General features: G+C 36.1%; 1 protein-coding gene across 2 annotated transcripts in view; it reads left to right on the top strand.

Moving 5' to 3' along the window:
- cacna2d1a (calcium channel, voltage-dependent, alpha 2/delta subunit 1a) overlaps positions 1 to 24,404 on the top strand; it is a 95,369-nt gene that overhangs the window by 3,069 nt on the left and 67,896 nt on the right. For both annotated transcript variants that reach the window (XR_010895715.1, XM_067392062.1), the window contains exons 2-3: positions 18,567 to 18,648; positions 21,435 to 21,551. Coding sequence is in view for 1 of the 2 variants with exons in the window: in XM_067392062.1 (XP_067248163.1) it covers positions 18,567 to 18,648; positions 21,435 to 21,551 (199 nt within the window). In the remaining variant the exon portion in view is untranslated. The remainder of the gene's footprint in view (positions 1 to 18,566; positions 18,649 to 21,434; positions 21,552 to 24,404) is intronic.

Here is a 24,404-nt window from a genome sequence, read left to right as displayed (position 1 = left end):
ACTGTAGTAAGCTAGATCGATATTAGTCATGGTAAAACATGGTACTTGTGGTAAATAGAGAAAACAAGATTTAACAATAAGATTTACTGTGTTGAGCTTTATAACATTATTAGTTTTCTGTCAATGAATGTATCCAAACAGGTGCTCACCTGTTTAATAAAAACATGATATTATTAAAGTGTCTTTGGTGTTTCCATCATGGTTCCTACAAAATAAAACCGGAAACCGAGGGTAACTTGGGTTTGTTGTCATTGATAGGTGACACACGGTCATGGTCCGTGTCATGGTTAAAGTTGCTTATTTCTCTGGATTTAAATATTCTTGGAAACATTTGGGATAATGTAAGTACACAAGACAACAAAACTTATAACATTGTTCTAGTGGTTTTTGGATATTTTAATCCAAAACATCTTACATATTGTGCCTTTAAGTAAACCGTTTGCATGGTTATTTTATATTCATCTACTTGATATTTTCATGCATCCAATAACTTAAAAATTGGCATACTGTTCAATGTACACTACTGTTCAAAAGTTTGGTGTTGGTGAGATTTTTTAACGTTTTTGAAAGAAGTCTTTTATGCTCACCAAGACTACATTTATTTGATTTAAAAATACAGAAAAAAATGCAATATTGTGAGATATCTTTACAGTATTATTTATTACAATTTAGAATAAATTTGTATTTTAATATATATATTTCAAACTTTACAATAAGCATTGTTTAATCTTTGTTAATGTTAATTTCAACATTTATTAATACATTGTTAAAATAGAGAGTTGTATTTGTTAACATTAGTTAAAGCAGTGTGAAATACATGCACAAACTATGAACAAGTGGATTTTTATTAACTGACATTAACAAAGATTAACAAATACAATAACAAACGTATTTCTCATGGTTAGTTCATGTTAGTTAACACATTAACTAATGTTAATGTTAACTAATGTTAAACAAATAAACCTTATTGTAAAGTGTTACCAACATTTCTTATTATTATCAATGTTCAGAACAGTTGTAACAATTAATATTTTTGCTAAAATGATAATTATGATAATTTTTTTCAAGATTCTTTGTTAAATAGAAAGTTAAGAAGAACAGCATTTATTTGAAGTAGAAGTCTTTTGTGACATTGCGAATGTCTTTAATATCACTTTTGATCGATTCAGTGCATCCTTTTTTTTTAAATAAAAAAATAATTGTCATTACCCCAAACTTTTTATTGGTTGTGTTCATGGAGAGCAAAGTGCTTATAAAAAACTGATCATTTTAAGTAGAGGACAAAATGTTACTGACAAAATCACAAATAACTGTGCAGTTCAAACTGGCAAATGGTCAAAAAATACAACCTTATTCATGCCCCATGTGTATGCTGGGAAGAGGGCGATTGGGACTGTGCAAAACCATTTTCTTTGTGTAGGCCTATTTGAACTTAGAAAATAAAAAAAAGAAATAAAAAGAGCAACTCTATGCTATGGTTGTTTGTTTGACTTAGGAAACTGAAGCATATCATAATAGAAAAACTTAATTGAGATGCATTACTTGTTCAGCATTATGTATTAATATCCATTAACTGTGTGGTCTTTGTTTCAAGACATTTTGGGGTGTTTCCCAGCTCATGTGGTGAATTCTGTGTCCATCAAGCTTGAGTGATGCTCCCTGTTTTTTTGGACCTGGAGTCTCATGTTTCATGGCCTCTGGGATGATACTGCTAGATCAGTTAGCGTCTCCTCAGTTTTGAATCGTACATCTACAACATTTGCGTTAGTGTCCTTGCCATGTTGCACTTTGACTACAAGCATAATCAAATTTCATGCTTAAGCAGTTCAATACATAGGCCTTTCCCATTACTAGCCTTATTCCAGAGCGTAGAATGAGCATTATTTGCCCTTTGGAAATCAGCCAGCTCATAGTCTTTACGGCGTGGGTTTAACTTTGAACTATGGCTCCAGAGTTTTAGATCTTCCAAGAAAGAAAGGTTTTGCTAGTATATTATGTTCTTGTGCTGTGCTTATGTGTCTGTGGTCAGTTTTTTAACACCTTAGTTCAGCAGGGAGTCTTTTTGTAGGTATTTGCTGAGCACTTTGAAAACAGCTGGGAGCTATTTTTATCACTCAAACACTCGGGCAAAGTTAAAGCTGAGTCAGATTCAGAGTGAATGGCAGTGGACCAGAATCTCTCCCTGTATCAATTTGATATTCTTGTGCACACTGGAGTTGACATGTTTTTTAAAATGTATTTCCACACAAATACATTTACTTATATATGTAATTAAACATTGTGATTTAATCTCATGTGTTTTATGTTATGTTATGTTATGTTATGTTATGTTATGTTATGTTATGTTATGTTATGTTATGTTATGTTATGTTCATTTTTATAGTTGAGGACGTCACTGGATGTGTCCAAAGGGAGTTTTGACAGATTTAGACAGGTTTGGACAAATTTGTCCCCAGAGGACAGCTAAAGTAAACCCACACAGTGGCAGTCTTCCCGTTCCCATGCCCACATATAATATACTAAGTTTAATTTTGTTTTCTTGGTCATTTGACTCTCATAATTGTAGGGTTTTGGAAGATTTCAGTGGTACCACAAAATGATGTTGAATCTATTAAATAATGTTTGATGTTTTAAAGAAAGCGTTGTAAATGGCTTAAAGTTCTTTGTTCAACCCTCAGACATTAGACCACATGGAGGACTTTTTTGTTTTTCCACCCCAAACTTCTCTGGCTTCCCCAACAAGCTAACTGGAAACTTTGTGGATTGCTTACAGCTGGTTGAATGCTCACCTCCTTCTGTAGAAGAAGCACATCTGCTTTCCACTCCTAATATTGTACAGTGCTGAACTCCACAGGTGGAGAATGCCAGACAGTTGTGGAGTATGCCAGAAATGCATATGCATTTACAGTTAGTGTGCATGCTGTTTGAGTGTTAATGGAAACTTGTCTGTGGGCTCATATCCCAGAATCCTTCCTCTTGTGTGCTGATGAGTGAATCCATAGGTACTCTAAATAACTGATCAGTGGTTTTTCAGGCTTTTTGTGAGAGCTTGTGGCTTTAAAAACAGGCAGTACGATTGTGTATTGATGTCCTGCAGCTCATTAGTAGGCCTATTGCATCAGAAATATCAAGGTTTATTTTATATATACCCTGCAGTTTGAGGTCAGTTAGATTTTATTATTTTTTTTTTCAATTTTTTTTTTAAAGAAATTAATAGTTTTATTTAGCAACGATGCATTAAATTGATTACAAGTGTAAAGACTTGATTTTTTGCCAAAATGTAAGCATTTATTACAAACAAATGCTGTTCTTTTGAATGTTTTACTAATCAAAGAATCCTAAAAAAAAGTATCACATTTATCTCAAAATATTAAGAATTTCCTAATAATAAGAAATGTTTCTAAGTTGAGCACCAAAATGTTTCTTTGGCATATTACAATGATTTCTGAAGCATCATGTGACACTGAAGATGATGATTAATGACTAATGATGCTGAAAATTCATCTTTTCAGTCACAAATGGAATAAATTACATTTCTATTTTCGATCAAATACATTTGAACACATTTTTAACACTAGTATATATTGAAAAACATTAATTAAATTATTAGTATAAGAATCAGCAGCGACTATAGTTTTCTCCAGGTATATTAGCTGTGTGTGTCTGTGTGTGTGTGTGTGTGTGTGTGTGTGCACGCATGTATTTTGATTAATGAGGACACAAATTTGTATAATGACATGGGTATTACACATGAAATATGAGGACATTTCTTGAAACATAGGGGGGGGGAGTGGGGTTGTGTGGTTGTACAACTATATTTATATATATTTTTGTTTTAACCCATCAGAGTGAGGACAAAGAGGGTAAAGTGAGGGCATTTTGGCCAGTCCTCACTTTCTGAGAGCCCTTTAAAGGCCTGTTTGAGGGTCAAGACTTGGTTTTAGTGATAAGGTTATAACTGGTTAAGGGTAGGTTTAGGGTAATGGTTTGGGTTTGGGTTAGGGTTAGGCACTTAGTTGTGTTGTCATTGTGTCAATGAATGTCCTCACAAAGATGTATAAGAATGTGTGTGTGTGTGCGTGTTTTTTTGTGACATATCAGGACACAAATTTGTATAATGACATGGGTAAGACATACAAATAACAAGTAGAGTGTGACTTATAAGGACATTACCCCATGTCCCCATTTTTCAAAAGGCTTATAAATAATACAAATTTTTTTTGTGTTTTTTTTTTTTTTTTTGAGAAAGTAAAAGTGTGCACAGTTTCCTGTGATGGGTAGGTTTAGGAGTAGGGGTAGTGTAGGGGGATAGAAAATACGGTTTGTACTGTATAAAAACCATTACGCCTATGGAATGTCCTCACAATTCACAAAAACAAATGTGTTTGTGTGTGTGTGTGTGGTTCAGGTATACCCTGTTATGTGGACAAAATGCACAAAGATGGCAATATCCAAAATCCTTGTCCTTGTGGGGACATTTTTGGTTCCCATAAGGAAAACAGCTTATAAACCATATTAAGTGATGTTCTTTTAAAATGTAAAAATGCGAAGGTTTTCTGTGATGGGTAGGTTTAGGGGTAGGGGATAGATCAGGGGTACTCAACAGGCGGCCCGTCAGCATTAAATTTGTGCCCCGCATCATGCTACATATAATGTATTTTTATTATAATTTGCGTTCAAAATTAGCGTGAATATTACTTTGTTTTTTTACACGTACACAAGGGTAGGCGTACAGTGCGCGTGACGCTGTAATAATCAGCAGAGAACGCGTATAGTGTACGCGCGCAGCACAGTTTTTCTAACCGCAAAGAACAATATAAACTGAAGGCACTTTGCACGCGTGCATTGAATAGTTTTTGCACTAATTTAGTTTGTCCACTAGGTGTCAGCACTGAAACGGGCTGTTGTTTCAGTCTGAAAAGAAACGGAGAAGACAGAAAAAGAGTAACAAAAAACACAATAGATGACCGTGTTAAAGAGCGCTCGTTTGAGGGAATTAAAAGATACCAGCAACTCTATTTTAAACAAGTACAAAGACATTTTATTGTAACTACTTGAGCGAAAAAGACTAGACATGCATGAATGTCTCTAGTGCACATGTGTCGAGCACTTTGTGTTCGTGAACGCCATCAAAGGCTCGAGACTCTGCGCGCAAGTAAAAAACAAAGTAACCTTATTTTTCCATGATGAAATGCAGTTGACATTCCTCATACTTTGCAGTGTAAGTTGCCGAGCATCATGAAAAACAAACCTTTTATTCTTAATGTCAATGTGTTATAAACAGAAAGCAAGCAGAGAGCGCTCCCATTACAGATCTGTCATCACATCATTGAGCTCACGGAGAATAGGCCTTATTTTATTTATCATGTTTACAATGTTGGTTATAGTTAGATAATTCATGAGATTGTGATTGAACATTAAAAAAAAGAAAAAAAAAAGATTTTTGGATTCTGACCAAATTAAAAGGTAGGTAATAATAATAATACAAATAATAAAACATTTATTCTCTGAGTATAAATAGGTGCTATAAAAAGTGTTTAAAAGGTGTAATGGAGTATAAAAAGACTATAAAAAAGTGCAATGTTTTCGTTTTACGGACAAACTCTCATCAGCCAGTGAACAATAGCCAGACCTTAAATTTCTTGTGAAAACAATGCAGACATTTCAAATGAATAAGGATTTCTTTTCATCAGTTCTTGTTTTTCTTTATGCATTTGTACATTAAGAATACAGCAAGATAAGCTATTAATCCTTTTTTTAAATGCCATTTATCAGTGACAGTTTAAAAAGGACACCATACTATTAAGACTTAGCTAGATAATAAATTGCACTTTTAGTAAATAAACAGTAAAACTACAAATATTGTCTTTAGTAGGCCTAAATAAAAGTCTTACGATCCAAGTTATAATTTGTTATAAAAAGTTATAAACCCTCTTGGCCTCTGAACTTGAGTACCCCTGGGATAGATTATACAGTTTGTATGGTATAAAAATAATTATGTCTGGAAAGTCCCCATAAAACATGCAATCCCTGTGTGTGTGTGTGTGTGTGTGTGTGTGTGTGTGTGTGTGTGCATGCATGGGTGCGTATTTAGCAATTAGAGAGATAAAGTGGTTGGAGAGAAAAAAGTTATATTTAGGATGAGAATTGCTCAAAAAAGAATTAAAGTCAAAAGGGTAGCAAATTAATAAAATGAGCCGAAATGGTCATAAGGAATTCCCAAAAGCATTTTCTGGCTGTCAGGTTGATATGTAATCAATAAGGTATGAGAAGCTGTGCTGTATCATGAATAAGTCACGGCTGAAGGCCGTTGTTAGGCACGACGCGAAGCCCTTCGGCCATGACTTATTCACGATACAGCACTAGCCTCGAGTACCTTATTGCTTTTATAAAGCGGTTACCACACAATACAAATATTAAAGCCAAAAATATGTATCAATGCAACTTTCATGAAGTAAACTTTCACTAAAAGCATTCCTTCCGCTGGAAAAAGTAGTCCCTGACCGTGAACAGCAACAGAAGTTACATTATTATGCCATTAGATGGCGGCAAAAACTGTCTTTATGAGTGTGTTGGTCAGTAGCGAAGACTTTTACATTGAAAAGACTGAACTGTTGTGAACACGGAGCAAGACGCAACTGACAAATGCTTTGACTAGCGCTGTCAGTCACGGGAAAACCCCTTAACTGTTAAAAGGACAAGATAATACATCAGACATATATCTGAAAGCAGGTAATAAACTCGTCCACTCAATCTCTCTCTCACAATAATCTTCTACATAATAAAGTATGTCTCAATGAACAATATCAATTGAGAACATACTCTTTACGTTGCTAAGAGTGGTTGCTATGGGTGATGTGATACACAGAACCGTTGGGTGAAGCGTGAATAAAACACAGCTACTGACCAATCAGAATCAAGGACATGAACTAACCATTTTATAAAGTTTGTTGCTGAATGAGGAGTAACAGTGTTGACATTGTTACTGTTTAGGATTAAGGTTAGTTCAGTTTAGGTTAGAATATAATACTGTATGTTAACTTGCATTTAACTTCAAGATTCCCTGGACTCAACATACATGTGATGTCTGTTTCTAAGACATGCGCTATTGTGAGACAGACAGATGTCCTGACAATGAGTGAAGGAAGGAGAACAAGAGGGACAGAAAGGAGGAGAGATATATTTGTAGAGACAGCCACGGTTGCCAGAGGAGATTACTAATGTGTAAAGAAACCCTACACTCTCCTTGATGGACTCACTGACACGCATACGCACTCCTGCGCCGCACTCAGGATGCACAAGGAGCAGATTTGGATTTCAGCCTCACATTTTGCAATTCATTCTGACATAAATCAGTTTTAATCAGAAATTTCAATATCAGCACCTAAGGGAAGCTCAGTCCTGGGGGAGAAAGATGCAGATTATATGAGCTCTACAACACAAGCATAGACAAAATATTACATCCTCCCCAAAATATATTCAGTCAAACCAAAATTTATTCAGACACATTGAACATTTCATTCATTGATACAGTTTGTTCACTAAAGTTTAAAAAAATGGTAATAAAATATTACAAGGTCTCAGAGTTAAACTGTGTCAGAAATAAATAATCTTAATTATGTCAGATAACACTTAAGCAAAACATGGTCAGGTCAAAGTGTCTGAATAATTTTTGGTTCCAAATTTGTATCAGTTTTACTGCTAGTCCACTGTATGAATACTTTTTGGGAATAATATGTCACAGTTTACTTTATTTTGCTGTCCTCTCTTACATAAATGAACTATAGTGTCCTGCACCCACTAGTAAAAATATATGAAAAATATCAAAAACGTCTGAAAAATTTTTGGTTTGACTGCATTTGGAAAATATTTTATTATGGTTTCATTTATTCCTTCCTCTTTGCTTTGTTGGAAAATCCACATAGTCTGACTTTAAAGGTTAATCGAAAAATGAAAATTCTGTGATCAGTTACACAGGTGTCGTTCCAAACCCATGAGACTTTCATTCATTTTTGAAACACAAATGAAATTAATGAAACCAGAGAGATTTCTGTCCTTCTATTTAAAAATCTATTTTACCAAAAGATTCAAGCTTCAGAAAGTTCATAAAAACATTGTAAAATTAATCCATCAAACCGTTTTATCAAAGTCTTCTTAAAAAGACACAATCATTTTATATGATGAACAGATTTATTTTAAGGTTTTACAAACATTGATCAACATTCTCAGGTTTTGAAGATGATGAAAGAATTTTAATTTTGGGGTAAACTATGCTTTTAAAGGTATAGTTTTGTCATCATGTAATTACCCTCATGTTGTTCCTGAGCCCTTATTATCTGCTTTCAAAAGAATGCCGAGCGGCTCTTTTCCATGAAATGGAAGCTTAATTCTCTGTCTTTTCCTTACACAAATCTATTGGAATACAGTGCATGGGTCATATGGACCAATTTTATGATACTTGTTTTCTTTTTTTTATGGAGCTTGGCAGTGTAATCATCCGCTTTCTTTGGAAAACAGCAGCTTTTGACATACTGGATATCTCCTTTTTGAGTTTCAGTGAAGGGTTGTTGGTGAACTCTCCCTTGCCCTTTAACTCAAACATATCTCTTTTTGTGCATAAAACGAGTGCCTGAAAGCACAACCATGCGGGCTGGCTCCGTTTCAACAGTTTCTAATAATACAACATTCTGTATTAGAAGAACATCCCTGGTCGTGCACAATGTCACTGCGACTTTGTCTGGCTCTTGCCCCTCCCACCTTGGCACAGTAGAGCGCGAGCTGCGTTAGTTGTACTGATGATACTGTGCTGAATATAGTGGGAAAACAGAATTTGGGTTGCAGGTGGGTCACAGCGCCCCACTGAACATTCTTCTTTTATCTTGGGTGTCATTGCTGGTTAACAGAGCATGCAAATACAACACATACTGGGTCACCTCAGATTAATGTAAGTTCCTAATATGCATTTTGCACAGTCCAAAAATAGTCCTGCTCCGATCAGTTGCTGGTAATGAATGAGTTAATATGAAATATTCATATGCAGCGTTAATTAAATTTTATAAAATTCTGAAAAAACAAAATTATTCTCTTTTGTCACTGCAATTTTTCAGTGACAGAGGGTTTACCTCTCTCTCCTTTCACACATATCTCATGCCTAGACAGAACATGATTTACAGATCTTGTACTAAGTGTGATTGAATCAAACATCTTCTGTTCAAGAATCTCTGCCACTGACATTTAGGCAGAGAAAAAAAAAAAAATTCTAAGAAAGAACTGCAACAGCTTATTTGCACTTGCTCTCTTTGTTATTTTTAGTACCTGGTTATTTAATAATTTTTTTTCCCCATTCAATTCAGAAATCATAAAATTAAAATGTTATCCTTCACTCTTTAAATGGGTCATTTTGTATGTCTCTTTATACATTTTAATATATATCTAAAAAGAACTCAACTCGACAGTAAAGCTTGTCTTCTGATCATTGTCCTCTCACCAAATAACAGTGTACTATATAGTCATCTGCCTTGTTTTTCCATTTACAAATATCACCCTCAGAGAGAGCAAGATAGATACTGACAGACAGGAGAGTGAGAGTGGCAGAAATGGAGCTGAGAAAGCGCTAAACCGATGAAGTGAGAGAAAAACAGCAGAGGGAGGTGGCTTGTTTATTTCTGCTCTCTTGTGTCAGGTTTACTACTAGTTGTTCCACAGAAACATAATTAAATCCTACACTATTGCTATGTGCTGTACTTAAATACTGGCAGAATGTATTAAAACACTGGGTGACATCTGATTGAATAGGTTTGACAGATAAGCAGAGATTATAGGAGCAATTAATTTATTAAGGTCAGTTATACGTATGCCTGATGAAAACCATGGACTTTTTTTTAGCCTTTTGCTCCTTTCAGTTTCACTCCTATGCAGTGCATATGTTCCCAGCAAGCAATTTTGCATTTAATATCTGTCAAAAACAGCCCTGACGCACAGGCTAAAACAAAAAAATTAAAATTTAATAATCACTGTTGACTTTGCTTACATTATGGAATATCATATCTAACAAATTATTTTGGCAAAAACGACATGTAACTAAATTCATGGTTATTTCGGTTCTATTGTTAACTGGGACGGTGAAATGACGGCGATTGCTTGCTGGGTTGCATGCTCCATTTTTAAGAGATGGAACAGCTCTGCGATTGTGTGAATTAGGCTCCGTTTTAGTCACTGACATATTGGACACACCTGTAGTTTGTTGTCAGCTGTGTTGAAGGTGTTTTCATCAGGTCCCAGCAGCATCTGTTTGTGGTGTGAAGACTGTATAGAAACTTGTTTGTTTGGTCTGTTTTGACACCTGTAGATCCCCATAGCAACACAGGCCCTGTTTGCTCCTGGTATTAAGATGCGTTTTCGGTGATCTGATTAAAAGTGATCAGCCGAGACACATTACTGTTTCCACCTGGTATTAACATGCATTTCAAATGCGTCTCTTGTGACCACTTGTGTTTGAATTTCACTGAGACGCTTATTTCATCACACTCTACATCACTTTTAAGGGATCGCCAAGTTTGCCACACAAATACTAATGAATAAACGAATCCTTGATATGCAGCTTTTAAACGAGCGGGACAGTAAGCGAATGAAAATGATGATGGTGACAACTGCGTTTCGATCGTAATCTGTGAGTTTAGGTGCAACACAGCTAAGTTTGAATACCAAACTTAGCTGCGTTGGGATGTGTTGTGAGAAAGCACACCAAAAGTGTGCTTTCTCACAACACATCCCATAACAATCATGTGTCAGTGATTAGTGATCCCATAACAATCAGTAGGCGGTGAGCAGTGTTTTGTGACTGTTTGAACGCATTCGACCACATGAGCATTTACACTATTAAAAAAGTTGTTTTTGACTACCTCTGGAAGTGGTCGAATGTGGATATTGGATAAGCACAAAACGTTTTAGATCCCGTTTACACCTGTATTTATAGTGTCAGCCATTTGTGATCCGATTGGACAAAATGCATCTTAATATCAGGTATAAACGGTACCTCAGAGTCAATGTTTGTACTGTAGCAGAGGTGAATAATGACATATCTGCATTCATGAAGATCTCAGGTGTTTCTACTTTCAAAACAAGAATGCTAAATCAAAGCAAAAAAACAAACAAAAAAAATACATACACTGTAACAGCATGGACCCTCCCTCCCCCCAAACCCTAAAGGGCAACATTTTGAGCAATGTTGCTGGGCAATTTTGCCAAGGGATGTTGTATCATCACCATGTATCATCACCTTAAGAGTATAAAAAAAGAATCAATTATCAACAATTTTATTCATTCAGTTATTCATTACAAATAAGCAAATAAATCACATTTTACACTGACACAAAAATACATATTTAACTCTTTCCCCACCATTGTTTACACTTTGTTGAAGTTGTTAATAAGCTAACGTGATCAACAAATATTCAACAGCACGGAGAGTTTTATGACTATGCAAGCTTTGGGGGTGTTGATGGACTCGATCAAAACATAGATGGATTTGATCATCATTCTGAATCTGATGCTGAAAAAGTCTTTGACAAAAACACAATTTCTTATTTCACATAGTCATACAACAAAATATTCTGCGGCAAAATATATGCTTTTGATACATTCATGATTTGTGATTATGATCAAAAATGCTGGCGCTGGCTGGCAACTTAAAAATGAAATGCTGTTAAAAGAGTTAAAATCATTTAAAATGTAGTTTAATATAGTAATAATTAACAAATAAAAATAATAAAATGTAACAATAAAATAATTTATGAACCATATTTTTAATTTGTATAAAAAAGCAGTAGCCAATTGCTTTTCTTTATCCAATTGCTAATCAAGTAGCATTGTAGATACTTTATTGCAGTTTTTTTTCAGTTGCTAACAAGCATTGTTCAATACCGAAACCACATTTTCAACTCTTCACTCAGTCTGCATTACCAACATGAATGTTGGCCAAACGGTTAATCTCACCTACAGAACTCACTCAGACCAACATAACACTGGCAACAATTCTCATTCAGAAAACACATTTCATTCACATTTTGCATGTTGTGGAGTACAAATGGGAAAAGAGTTCCTGAATTTTGAATAGTGTGCTCACTGAATGCATTTTGTCTGAAAGCAATGAAAAATGGTTCACAGTTTGGTCTGCATTGACTTCTGTTTCGCTGACTGTGTGTAGAGTTTTGAAAATGTGGTTTCGGTATTGAACAATGCTTGTTAGCAACTGAAAAAAAACTGTAATTTATTTCTCAATTTGAAAAGTGATTCATTAGTATTATTTAATGGCACATTTGACTACATCTGTGATGTGAAGATGAATTGTGTGTGTATGTGTGGTTCAGGTGTACCCCACATTATGGGGACAAAATGTCTCCTCACAGATGGCAATGTCCAAAATACTTGTCCTTGTGGGGACATTTTTTTGGTCCCCATGAAGAAAACAGCTTAGAAATCATACTAAGTGATTTTTTTTTTTTTTTTTTTTAAATGTGGAAAGTTTTATGTGATGGGTAAGTTTAGGATTAGGAGATAAATTATACAGTATAAAAATCATTATGTCTATGGAAAGTCCCCATAAAACATGGTAACCCAATGTGTGTGTGTGTATGTGTGTGTGTGTGTGTGTTTGTCCATGTGTGTTTTTGTAGGAGGGAGGGGAACTGTAGCCCGAGGTCAAGATCCAGCGCTGTAAACCTGACTCATGTACTCTATTTTAAGGTTGCTTGATGTGTCACTTATTCTGATTGGATGGATACAGTATGTGTTGTTGACCTGACTATTGGTTGTTCATGTGTCTTATCTCATCGAGGATGTTTACTTTGCATATTTGTCCGCAATGTGCAATTCGCTGTGATTGCCTTTTGTCACTAAATGTGCCTGTATTTTTGTCCCATCTGATAATGTTTATTCTGTGCTTTGAACTAACAGCACCTGTTGCTCTGACCCCTGATCTGTGACCTTAAGTTGTAACAAATTTGATGCTTGAGGGGTCCATCAGGAGGCCATTTGGCTCAGATTTTAACAACCCACATGGTTCCAGACAGCTGGTCAAGCGATGACATTGTGGCATAAAATGGAACAATGTTCGTTCTTTCCTGGCTTTGCTGTTAAACTATTTTTACTCTAAATTGGTTCACAGTTTTTAGTTGCAGCGCTCTGTAAAGGTCAGACCTGTTAATGCTATTTTTACAGGGAACAATTGTTTTGTCACCATTTAGTGCTCTAAATGTTTATATTACCATCACATAAAGTCATATGTTTCTAAAATATTGAGGAAATGTAGGTCTAATGTGGCTTTGAACACAGAAGCAGCCCTGACTTCCTCAGGCAGTTTAGCTAAAATAGAGAAAGAGGGCAAGAGAAAGCTTCTGTTTTATTTGGTACAGTCTATGCGTACAGTACTTTCAGTTGACAGACATCCAGAACTAGTTGTTCAAGCCTTATTTTCCCCATATCTTTTAAATTGTAATAATATGTATTAATAATATGCATGTTACTGTATTTTTGATAAATTAAATGAGACTTGGTGAGTATATGAGACACCTTTCAAAAACATCTTACCAACTCTAATTTTTTGAATGGTATATATAATATAAAAATATATTCTGACCGTTGTGTTAAAGCTTGTTATGGCCTAAATATGCTCAAAACTCATTAAACAAACAAAAAAAGTCAGTATAACGTGCCAGTTGAGAAGAATTCACACAATTATTTCCTCTTTCTCTTTTCCCTACTTAAGTAAGTTCCCGCTGAGCAGAGATCACAGCAGCTGTTTTTTAAAATCTGTTTCCTAATATAATTTACAAATATATCTTGAGCTGACTGTGAGTACGCAATTTCACAAGGAAATAAAGTTTGGATTCTTAAATGAGTCAAAGTGTTTCCATAAACTATTTACAGTACGTAATGTTTTACAGCTCGCTGGGTCGCCCCTGCCCCCCACTTCCCTCTCAAGAGGACTTAGAGGGGGAGGGACCAAAGGGGATCTTATCTCAATTTTCCATTCACTGCTCCAAGTTTCCGTCCCTTTTTTCTTCACCACATCCATTTCCCCCCCAAGTCTTAGCACTATACTTAGCATGTATGTGCTCTGTCTTTTTTTTATGGCTATTCTGGTGGTTATGATCATACTGTTGTAATTTCATAAAAAGATTGAATTTCATCAGCTAAACTAAACTGGCTGGCAGCCTTTTCCCGTCTTCTCGCGTTGTTGAATGAGCCATATTCAGGCACTCGTGATCCATAACAATGATTAGTTGCAATGATTCATCTGGAGAGAGGAATTGATTTGGCGTAAGGCTTGTTAGGGTTTGACCTCTTCTTATTTTGTGCAATAAATCGACAGAAGAGCATTTTAGTACAGTAGTAAAAAACTGTTAAGGTACCTTTTTTGATGTTTTTGGGAGATATTATAGGTAATAATTTAGCTGCAAATTATTATATTTTTGTTGTTATTTATCATTTATTCATTATTCAAACTTTTTAATTGAAATAAATGTATAATTAATCATATAATTGATTTTTTAAATTATTTGTTATATTATTATTTTATTTTTAATAATTAATTATAATGAATATACAATTTATAAAATAAATCCACTTTCACATGTATCTACATTGTTATTTATTTAGATAAAAACAATATTTCTTAATAATGTTTCTTCTTTCTGTCATTCAGTCTGCACTCTTGTTTTAAAAGAAACCTTTAATGCTTAATAAATAGTAAAATTACTAGTACACATTTCTAGATTTTATTGTAAAAACAAAGTCCTAACTTACTAACTAAACTAAAATAACGGAAAATTGTGAATGATGATGATTTATGTACATTTTTTTTTAAAGCATAAGCCAGTAAATTGTGTGTTTTTTATTTATTTATTTATTTTTTAATAAAGATCATAAGCATAAATTCAGTAACATGTGACTGGTAGTCTATATATGAACCCAATAGAGGTGTGAGTGACATCTATCCAGGCAGTGCTATTCTTTGATATCTTCATATGACATAAATATGCTCATACCAGTCTTGCCTGAAGCTGAGGCCTCTGGTGGTTGGCTCTCATGGCTAAATATACTGCTGCTCCACATGTGGTATCTCCTCTCATATTACACTGTTTTTTCAATAAGAAAATGTTCCCACTAGAACCAGCCAAACTCATCACCCTCCAGCAAGAGGGAATTTTCTGCTGCCCTTGTTTTGTGTGTGAGGTGATGTCTGTTTTATGCTGCGGGACATCTCACATTCATTCAACGCGCTCTGCTGCTGTGGCTTTGAGTCACACCTATGAGATTCATAGTGGTGCTGACAGGATATGAACCTTGATATGGATTCACTTACACGACACCCATATTCCAACCTTCACACCTCTTTTTCTCTCACTCTACTCCTACTGCATTCGTTCTGCGTTGCTTTATAGGGCTCTGATAGCTATAGTGCCCTTAGATGGAGGCTCCATGCTTGCTGTCTGCTCAACACTTTTAGATTTATGTTGAGTATTTAAAACAGCAGGTGGCTGGTCAGCAGGTCAGCTAATCTGAGACTGTAGGCGGGGTTAAAAATATAATCAGTGATTTTATATGAAGCCCCCTTCATCTGTCTTTGTTAAAGGGGTCCTATTATGCTCATTTACAAGTTCAGAATTTTGTTTATGGGGTCTATTGGAATACGCTTATATAATTTAATGGTCAAAAGCTAAATTTTTCTGTTAATTTACATTGTTGCAGCAACTGTTTTTACCCTCTATCTAAATGCTCTGTTTGAGTTTTGGTTTTATTGAAACCTGCTTTCCAAAAAGCACAGTCTGCTCTGATTGGTCAACCAGCCACAGTCTGTTGTGATTGGTTTACTGCTTAGAGTGTGTGTCAGACAAGTAATGCCCCTTACCATAACCAGGAAGTATCAGCTCCGGAGGCACTGTAAACACTACTGTATGCTACGCTAACTATGGCATCAGTTTTGCCATAGTTCAATTGCCATATTAGTTTTGCCATTTTTTGCCTCTAATAAAAATATTATGAAAAGTCATTTGAATGAGTACATTCGTTTTGGATGAGAAAAAGACAAAAAGTTGTTACTCACTGAAAATCACCTTAGCTCTCAAATCTTATTTACATACTTATCTGCATACGTAAATTTGGTGCTTCACAATTGGTTATGAGACACAATGAGAACCAATGCTACTTTTGTCATTTAGATCACAAGTTTGAATATCCGCAAGTGCAAATGAGATTTTAGAGGTACATAATTTTCAGTGAATAACTGTTTAAATTACAAATTTAAATTTAATGTTCCTCAATTTTTGGAATGTGAAGTTGGACGTTTCAAATAGTGCACAAGTTTCATGGAGGTAAAATTATGTAAGTTATGACAATTTCCATTTTTTTGTGTGTGTGTGAATTATTCCTACATATAAAAGTTTATCAGTTACATCAGGTTTTTCCCTGGTCCAGCTGAATATCCCTGAACATGCTAACGTTTAAGTTTACTCACGTAACCAGGGCTATGTGAGTAACCTTAAACTTTCCCTTTCGATACAGTTCACTCGCATTGCTTCAGTTTTCAGCTGAAGCTAATGGGGAACTTAATCCCATAGCACCATGCTACAGCGCAGAACAGAAGCTGCTCTGCGAGCCAATAGCTAGGGGGCGCTCAACTGAGGGCCCCTAGACCAGCTGTATAAGAAGAGGTTCAGGTCCCACAACTTTGGTTGAGTGTGCCATATTGTCCCTCCTGCTTGGGAGAGAAGGACTAATTCTGGGAACCATGCTGGTTCTGCCAGCATGATGCCACTAGAAGAACAGCACATGGTCTCGTATCTGACTGCTGACCTGCGGGAGCAGGACTACAGGAGGGAAGGCATAGAGGTGCCGATGTGAGGCTTTAGTCGATAGCCGTGGGTGCAGCGACAGCACTGGGGGGAGCTTCGTGGAGCCCTTTTTTTCCGGCACCATCAACCGAGGAGAGAGCGGACGAAGAAGAAGATTGGACGTGTGCTAAGTAGGGGGCGCGCCACGTCTTAGTGAGTTCTTGATGGACCTCTAGGAGAATGGGGCTGGGCGCTGGTGGCGCCCCGGCTGCAGGAATCATTCTTTGAGTCAGCTGAGGGCAGGCTCTTCTGGGGCTGACCAGTCCAAGCAGAGATCTTTAGAAGTTTAGCCGAGACGTTTAGTGAGTCCACATGAAGCCGTGCATCATCACTCTGCTTAGGCGGCAAAGGGACAGAGTCATCACTGGAGTTCGCCCACTCTTCATAGTTAGAGGAGGCCAGAGACATTGAGTCCAGTTCTTCCTCAGATCCGTAGAGGAGCGTTGAGGCGCATTGATCTTCGCGGGTGAAGAACACAGAGGACTCTTCAAAGTGAGGGGAGATCGAGGCACGCGGGCACTGGGCAGATGTGGGCTTACTTCTGCTTCACTGCTCAGCTGGGCAGCTTCGTTTCTTCTTTTGCCTCAGCTCGAGAGGGGAAGGGGAAGGAGAAGTAGAAGTGGCATGATTGCTGAAAAGTGAGGCCAGGTTCAGCTTCTTGCAGGGCGGGCAGCTGGAATCCAGAAGCACCGCCTTAGCGTACGTGTGGCCCAGGCAAGAGCCATATTCAGAGTGCGACATTTGCAACAACGTCACAGAAGTTTGTTCTAAAATTTGCTCTTTCATATTTGCAAGATGGACGCAGAGGAAAACACTCGGTCAGCTTGCTTGCAGAGCGCCATTTAGTCAGCTTGCTTGCAGAGCATATAATCCACTGTGAGGCTCGTCAACAGCGAGAAGAGGTGAGTAGAGAAGCTTCAGTCTTCTCTGGGGCAGCAAGAAGATCTTCGCGCTGAAAGAGAAAGATTCAGATGAGATCTGGCATTTCTGTGGCCTTTATAGGCAGCCAACCCCACCCATTTTGGCAGGCTGAAATGCCATTTGTCTTTGCACTTGCATAGACGTGAACCAATCAGACTTCAGGATTTGGAGAAAACAAGAGTTTTCCCCCATAAGTGTCAGCTGAAAACTGACGCAATGTGAGTGAACCGTATCGAAAGGGAACCTGCTATCCTTCTTTTCTTGCTGCACTTCACACTTCGTTAAATCTTTCAAGAACATCAGTGATACTATATTTAAACCCACACAAACACACATATAAAGGAAAGAATTTGTATCTAATCTCACCCAATTACCATTAAATTAGCATAAACTGAAATGTTTCCTTCTCTATTGTAACATATATCTAAGAGAAAAGACTTATCAAACTTTAAAAAAAATATAGGATGGGACTTGATTTTTCCTCATTTGAGAATAAATTATTTGTAATAAACACTCTGTAAAAACACATTCCATAAAAATATAAGAATTGTATAAGAATTGTTGATTTTGAATTGTTCATTTGATTTCAATTTTGCAATGAAATGGCTTAAATGTACAATTATTATTTTATCTAATTTTTGTGCTAAAAAATACAACCAGTAAACAGAAGAACTGGGTAATGTGCTTGTATGTTAATCATCACAGATCTTTGTTTAAAAGAAACTAAATCTGATTGGTTCTTTGTGTTTGCAGGACCCGCAAATGGGCGGAACAGATGCAGGAGGAGCTAGTGCAGTTGATCGATGCTGAGAGCGGCATACAAAAGCTCAAAGAAGTAAGACCACACTCTGTCAGTTTCAGCATGATCTAAATTGATCTTCCTCACGCTGGAGGGAACTGTAAAAATAATTATATTTGTCAGGTAGCTGTGCGTTTAAACCGACCCTTACAGACAAATCTTCCTGGACTAACTCTATATATATACAAACCTGATTCCAAAAAAGTTGGGACACTGTACAAATTGTGAATAAAAAGGAATGCAATAATTTACAAATGTCATAAACTTATGTTTTATTCACAATAGAATATAGATAACATATCAAATGTTGAAAGTGAGACATTTTGAAATGTCATGCCAAATATTAGCTCATTTTGGATTTCATGAGAGCTACACATTCCAAAAAAGTTGGGACAGGCAGCAATAAGAGGCCGGAAAAGTTAAATGTACATATAAGGAACAGCTGAAGGACCAATTTGCAACTTATTAGGTCAATTGGCAACATGATTGGGTATAAAAAGAGCCTCTCAGAGTGGCAGTGTCTCTCAGAAGTCAAGATGGGCAGAGGATCACCAATTCCCCCAATACTGCGGCGAAAAATAGTGGAGCAATATTAGAAAGAAGTTTCTCAGAGAAAAATTGCAAAGAGTTTGAAGTTATCATCATCTTCAGTGCATAATGTCATCCAAAGATTCAGAGAATCTGGAACAATCTCTGTACGTAAGGGTCAAAGCCGGAAAACCATACTGGATGCCTGTGATCTTCGGGTCCTTAGACGGCACTGTATCACATACAGGAATGCTACTGTACTGGAAATCACAACATGGGCTCAGGAATACTTCCAGAAAAACATTGTCGGGGAACAAAATCCATCGTGCCATTCGCCGTTGCCGGCTAAAACTCTATAGGTCAAAAAAGAAGCCATATCTGATGAGATATGGTATATGATATAACATGATCCAGAAGCGCAGGCATTTTCTTTGGGCCAAGGCTCATTTAAAATGGACTGTGGCAAAGTGGAAAACTGTTCTGTGGTCAGACGAATGAAATTTGAAATTCTTTTTGGAAAACTGGGACGCCATGTCATCTGGACTAAAGAGGACAAGGACAACCCAAGTTGTTATTAGCACTCAGTTGAGAAGCCTGCATCTCTGATGGTATGGGGTTGCATGAGTGCGTGTGGCATGGGCAGCTTACACATCAGGAAAGGCACCATCAATGCTGAAAGGTATATCCAAGTTCAAGAACAACATCTGCTCCCATCCAGATGTCATCTCTTTCAGGGAAGACCTTGCATTTTCCAACATGACAATGCCAAACCACATACTGCATCAAAAACTAATTTTTCCCTTAAAATGATAAATTTTCTCAGTTTAAACATTTGATATGTCATCTATGTTGTATTCTGAATAAAATATTGAAATTTGAAACTTCCACATCATTGCATTCCTTTTTTATTCACAATTTGTACAGTGTCCCAACTTTTTTGGAATCGGGTTTGTGTGTGTATATATATATATATATATATATATATATATATATATATATATATATTAAACATACCATCAATTAACAACATCATGACAGGTCCTGTCTTTAAAGGTTTATAAGTTATCATTAAAAATCTATTTCCCTTTGAAGAAAATGAATGGGACTGGCTATGCGCTGATATCAGTGCTCAAGTCGCAAGGGCAGTAGTTCTGACATTCTCTTTCTGTGGGCGAAAAAAAGCCGTACAGGTTTAGAATTACATGAAGGTGACTAAATGATTACAGAATTTTCATTTTGGCTGAACTTTCCATATACAGCTTCAAAAATCAAAACATCAGCATCTCTGTGACCCAGACTCATCAAAACCTTGTTCTGTATGCCATGTGGTTTACCTTTCTGAAAGCGCTTGTGTCCAAGGCCAATGCGCAAAGAATATTTAATGTGTTCAGATAGGTTTACAGTGGGAGAAAGCCAAAGAATCAATCAACCCACAATGCTTGCTGCCTGCTGTTAAACTTGGTGGTGATTTGCAATGATACATGTGATCATCTTATCAGGTCCAATGATTCCTTTGGTCCAAATATTGTTCTGTCATATATAACAGCTAAGGAACATGGCCATGGCCGTTTTTTACAGGACACAAAGTACACACCAGTGCAGGTCCAATCACAATCCTTTATGGTGTATTTTCACTGCTAAACAAATATGAATATTCTAAATTATCAGATACTAGCATCCTAAAACCTACATGGGATGTTCTGGAAAGCAGAGTACAAAGTATATTACCTTTTTTTTATTTTTTTTTTATTTATTATTTATTTGCCACAGTATTGATGGCAACAGTCAGAGAAAAGATCCGATAATTCTTATTTTGCCCTTGAAGTTAATATTAATATAACTAATTAATATATAATATATTAATATTATACTTTTTATTAATTTTATTTATTATTTAAATTCTATTCCAGTATTCTCAACTGCTCATAAGTACTGACGCTTTACAGGACACCTTTTAACCACTAAATAATTTCCTGTTTGGTTTAGGAGAGTCGGAAACAAATTCTATAATTCATATACATTCTTATCAGCTTTACTCTTTTTACATAGCTGTGTCTTGGTTTAATTGCAGTAGCTAGCAAAAAGGTTGATTATTAAATCTGCTATTGTTTTTTTATGCATTGCTTACCTGTCTCAGCCTTTTTTATATTTGACTAATTAGATTTGCAAGTACAATTTTAATGAATGCTATGCTGTCTGTCAAGGCTACAGGAGTTTTCTGCCTTTTCTTTCTATTTTTCATAAGTAGTTGCTTTTTAGACAGCAAGTTAACATTGAACCTCCCTCTTTCTCAGATTTTCCTGCAACTTCAGAGACACTATGTTGTGAAGCAAAACGACGCTCAACAGCTGGTGGCAAAAGCTGCACGTGAAATCGAGAATCTTCTTGCCAACCGCTCCAAAGCTCTAGAAGTAAGTATCGAGTATTATGACACATTGTCAACCAAATATTCAAAACGTGTATCACTTTTAAGGCATTTTTGAGATGTTACCCAGGGGTTTTTCCTGAATGGGTCAAAAATGGCCTTCAGTGGTGCTGGACGAACACGGCCATCTGTGTTAAAAATCTGTAAATCATTTTAAAAATATGTGAATTTATATGTAAAACGTCACTGAATGACAGATTTGAAAAGTTAGAAATAAAATGAACAACCAAGTAACACATTACAAAAAGTGGCAGGTCTATTATTTTGCATTTCAAGACTTAATGCACAGATAATTTGACATACAGTATCAGATTGTTTTGTTCCGTCCATTGCTATGGTTATCACTGTCGATCGAATTCCTTGGCGCATTTAAATATGGTTGTCAATCCAGAAACTTTGCAATATGTATTTAGCAGCCTGAAAAATATATACAGAAAGTGAGCAAAGATAACTGCCATTATAATTACTGAAGCTGTCAATTACTTCAGTTCAATGCAAGGTACACAAAGCTTTACCTTTGTAAAAACTCCCATTATAATCAATGAAGCTGTCTATGCTGTGCAATGAATCTCTTATTGACATCGTGATTATACTTTTGTGATAATGAAAGGATTCACACGTGAACAAAAACTCAGCGTGTTTGTATGGTGTTGAGTGGATTCTGATTTAAACCCATCTGATTGGGCATTGCATTCATGCGCCCAACAGAAATGTCTCTGATTGGTTACAAAGATCAACGCTGCAAAAACACGTTGTAAATGGAACTATTTGATGATTGTTCACAGAGCGCTTACGTTAACACACAACAGGAACGGTAGTATTTTAAAGCAGCTGACTATCAGCGCATACCAGGTACTGCAGAATGGTAGGTAGTACCACATTGCAACCAAATGTATGTGTTTGATTTGAGGTAACCATATTTAATCATATGAATTTCCACCTGTTGAGGTGTATTCCAGGTGTCATACTAACATACTGCCCTTGCTATTTCAGCAGTATATTTTCTGTATAAATTTTCTGTTTATCGAAATAACCGTTAATCATTAAGGTATTATGCAATCATTTAAGACATTGCTCCTTATATGAAACCTTTGAAATCGAGAACCCTGGGGTTCTATATAGAAGCCCACTGAACCTTTTTTCTTCTTCTTTTTCTAAGAGTTTGTAATATGTTCTAAGTTAGTGTTCCAAACACAGCCATGTTTTTTTTTCCGCTCGGTCCAAACCCTTCCAACATTATATTGTTAGTAAATTAGATCTGGCAGAAAGATCCAGCTTGGATCGATCTGCATTGATCTAGCTCTGATAAAACTGAGTCCAAAATGTTGGCAGGGCCGCTTCAAGCTGAAAGTTAATTAGTTTGTCGATACGCTCTGTCCTTTTGATTTTCTTTCTTGATAAACTTGTATGCTGTATACCCTGAAAACTATGTTTCAAGAGCATTTTCTATTGTTGTATGAATAGAAATCATTAGATATGATTATGCTGGCTCATTTTCACAGACAGTGGAGAAATGCCATATGTTGTGTGTGCTCAAGCAGGGTCAGTCAGTGTTATGAATGTTTAGCTCTTGCCCCTGAAGTGCAGGTGATGTATATGGCAGACTGTGTGGAGCTGCTTTTATTGGTGAGCATTAAACACATCGCTGACAGCTCACCCTGATGACTAAATGAAAGTATTGACCTTTCACTCCCTCTCTCTCTTTCTCGCTGTCCCTTTCCTTTTTTTTCACCTGCTAACTTTCTTCTGTCATGCTTAATTGGTCTGAATTAAGTGCTCTTGTTTTAATGGATATGAAAGCATTAGTGTGCCTCATATGATGGAAATAACTGCTTTTAGGTCATTGGATCTGTAATAGCTGGTTGTAATGCGAGGACAGTTTGGCTGTTTGCTTCTCTGTCCATTTGTGTGTGTGTGTGTGTGTGTGTATTTTTGGCAGATTGTTTCTACCTCCAGTCACAATGCCCAGGCTAGACGCTGTCCTCATGTCACCCCTTTTTTAAAATAGTCTTTATCCAGTGTTTTCCCTCTGCCGCCCACCAGCACAAACACAGACAAGACCATCTCTTGATTGTTTTCATGCTTTCCTTTTCTTTATCTTTTATCGTTATCGTTAGAAGGAAAGTTTTTAGTGACTCATTAGAGTTGTGCTCTGGACATCCTGCCTATAATTAGAAGAGCCACAAGTATATCAAGTTCAGCAACTCCAGTGAATCAAGAACCCAAAGCATTAAATTAAATGAATTAAATGCTGCTAATGCAATTTTGTTGTCAAATATTGAAGCACATCTTTTTAAAATGTTTCAGATTTTCTGTGGACTTCTATTGTGAAATTTTCTGTGATTTTATACTTGTGCACTAACATTTCTTTCTTTCTTTCTTTCTTTCTTTCTTTCTTTCTTTCTTTCTTTCTTTCTTTCTTTCTTTCTTTCTTTCTTTCTTTCTTTCTTTCTTTCTTTCTTTCTTTCTTTCTTTCTTTCTTTCTTTCTTTCTTTCTTTCTTTCTAAAAAGGTTACATTTATTTTATGAAAAATACAGTAAAAACAGTAATAATGCTTAATATTTTTGTGGAAGCCGTAATACTTTTATTTTCAGAATTCTTTGATGAATAGAAAGTTTAAAAATATTATTTATTTTAAGTAAATATTAAAGAAGTAAATAAGTAATTACTAAAAAATACAATAACATGAAAATATTTTGACTGAAAAATAGAAGTTTGTTCAGAATATGACCAGAAATGTGTTTTGGCAAAGTAAATGGGCTCAATTATTTTTTTGATTTTATGTTGACCTTAATAATTATTTGTCCACAATGATTAGTGGCCTTGCATGCTCAGATA

This window comes from Chanodichthys erythropterus, chromosome 8 (genome assembly GCF_024489055.1).
Source record: "Chanodichthys erythropterus isolate Z2021 chromosome 8, ASM2448905v1, whole genome shotgun sequence".
Classification (NCBI taxonomy): Eukaryota; Metazoa; Chordata; class Actinopteri; order Cypriniformes; family Xenocyprididae; genus Chanodichthys; species Chanodichthys erythropterus.
Note: the sequence above shows the minus strand (reverse complement) of the source record. Positions and strands in the feature narration are given on the sequence as shown.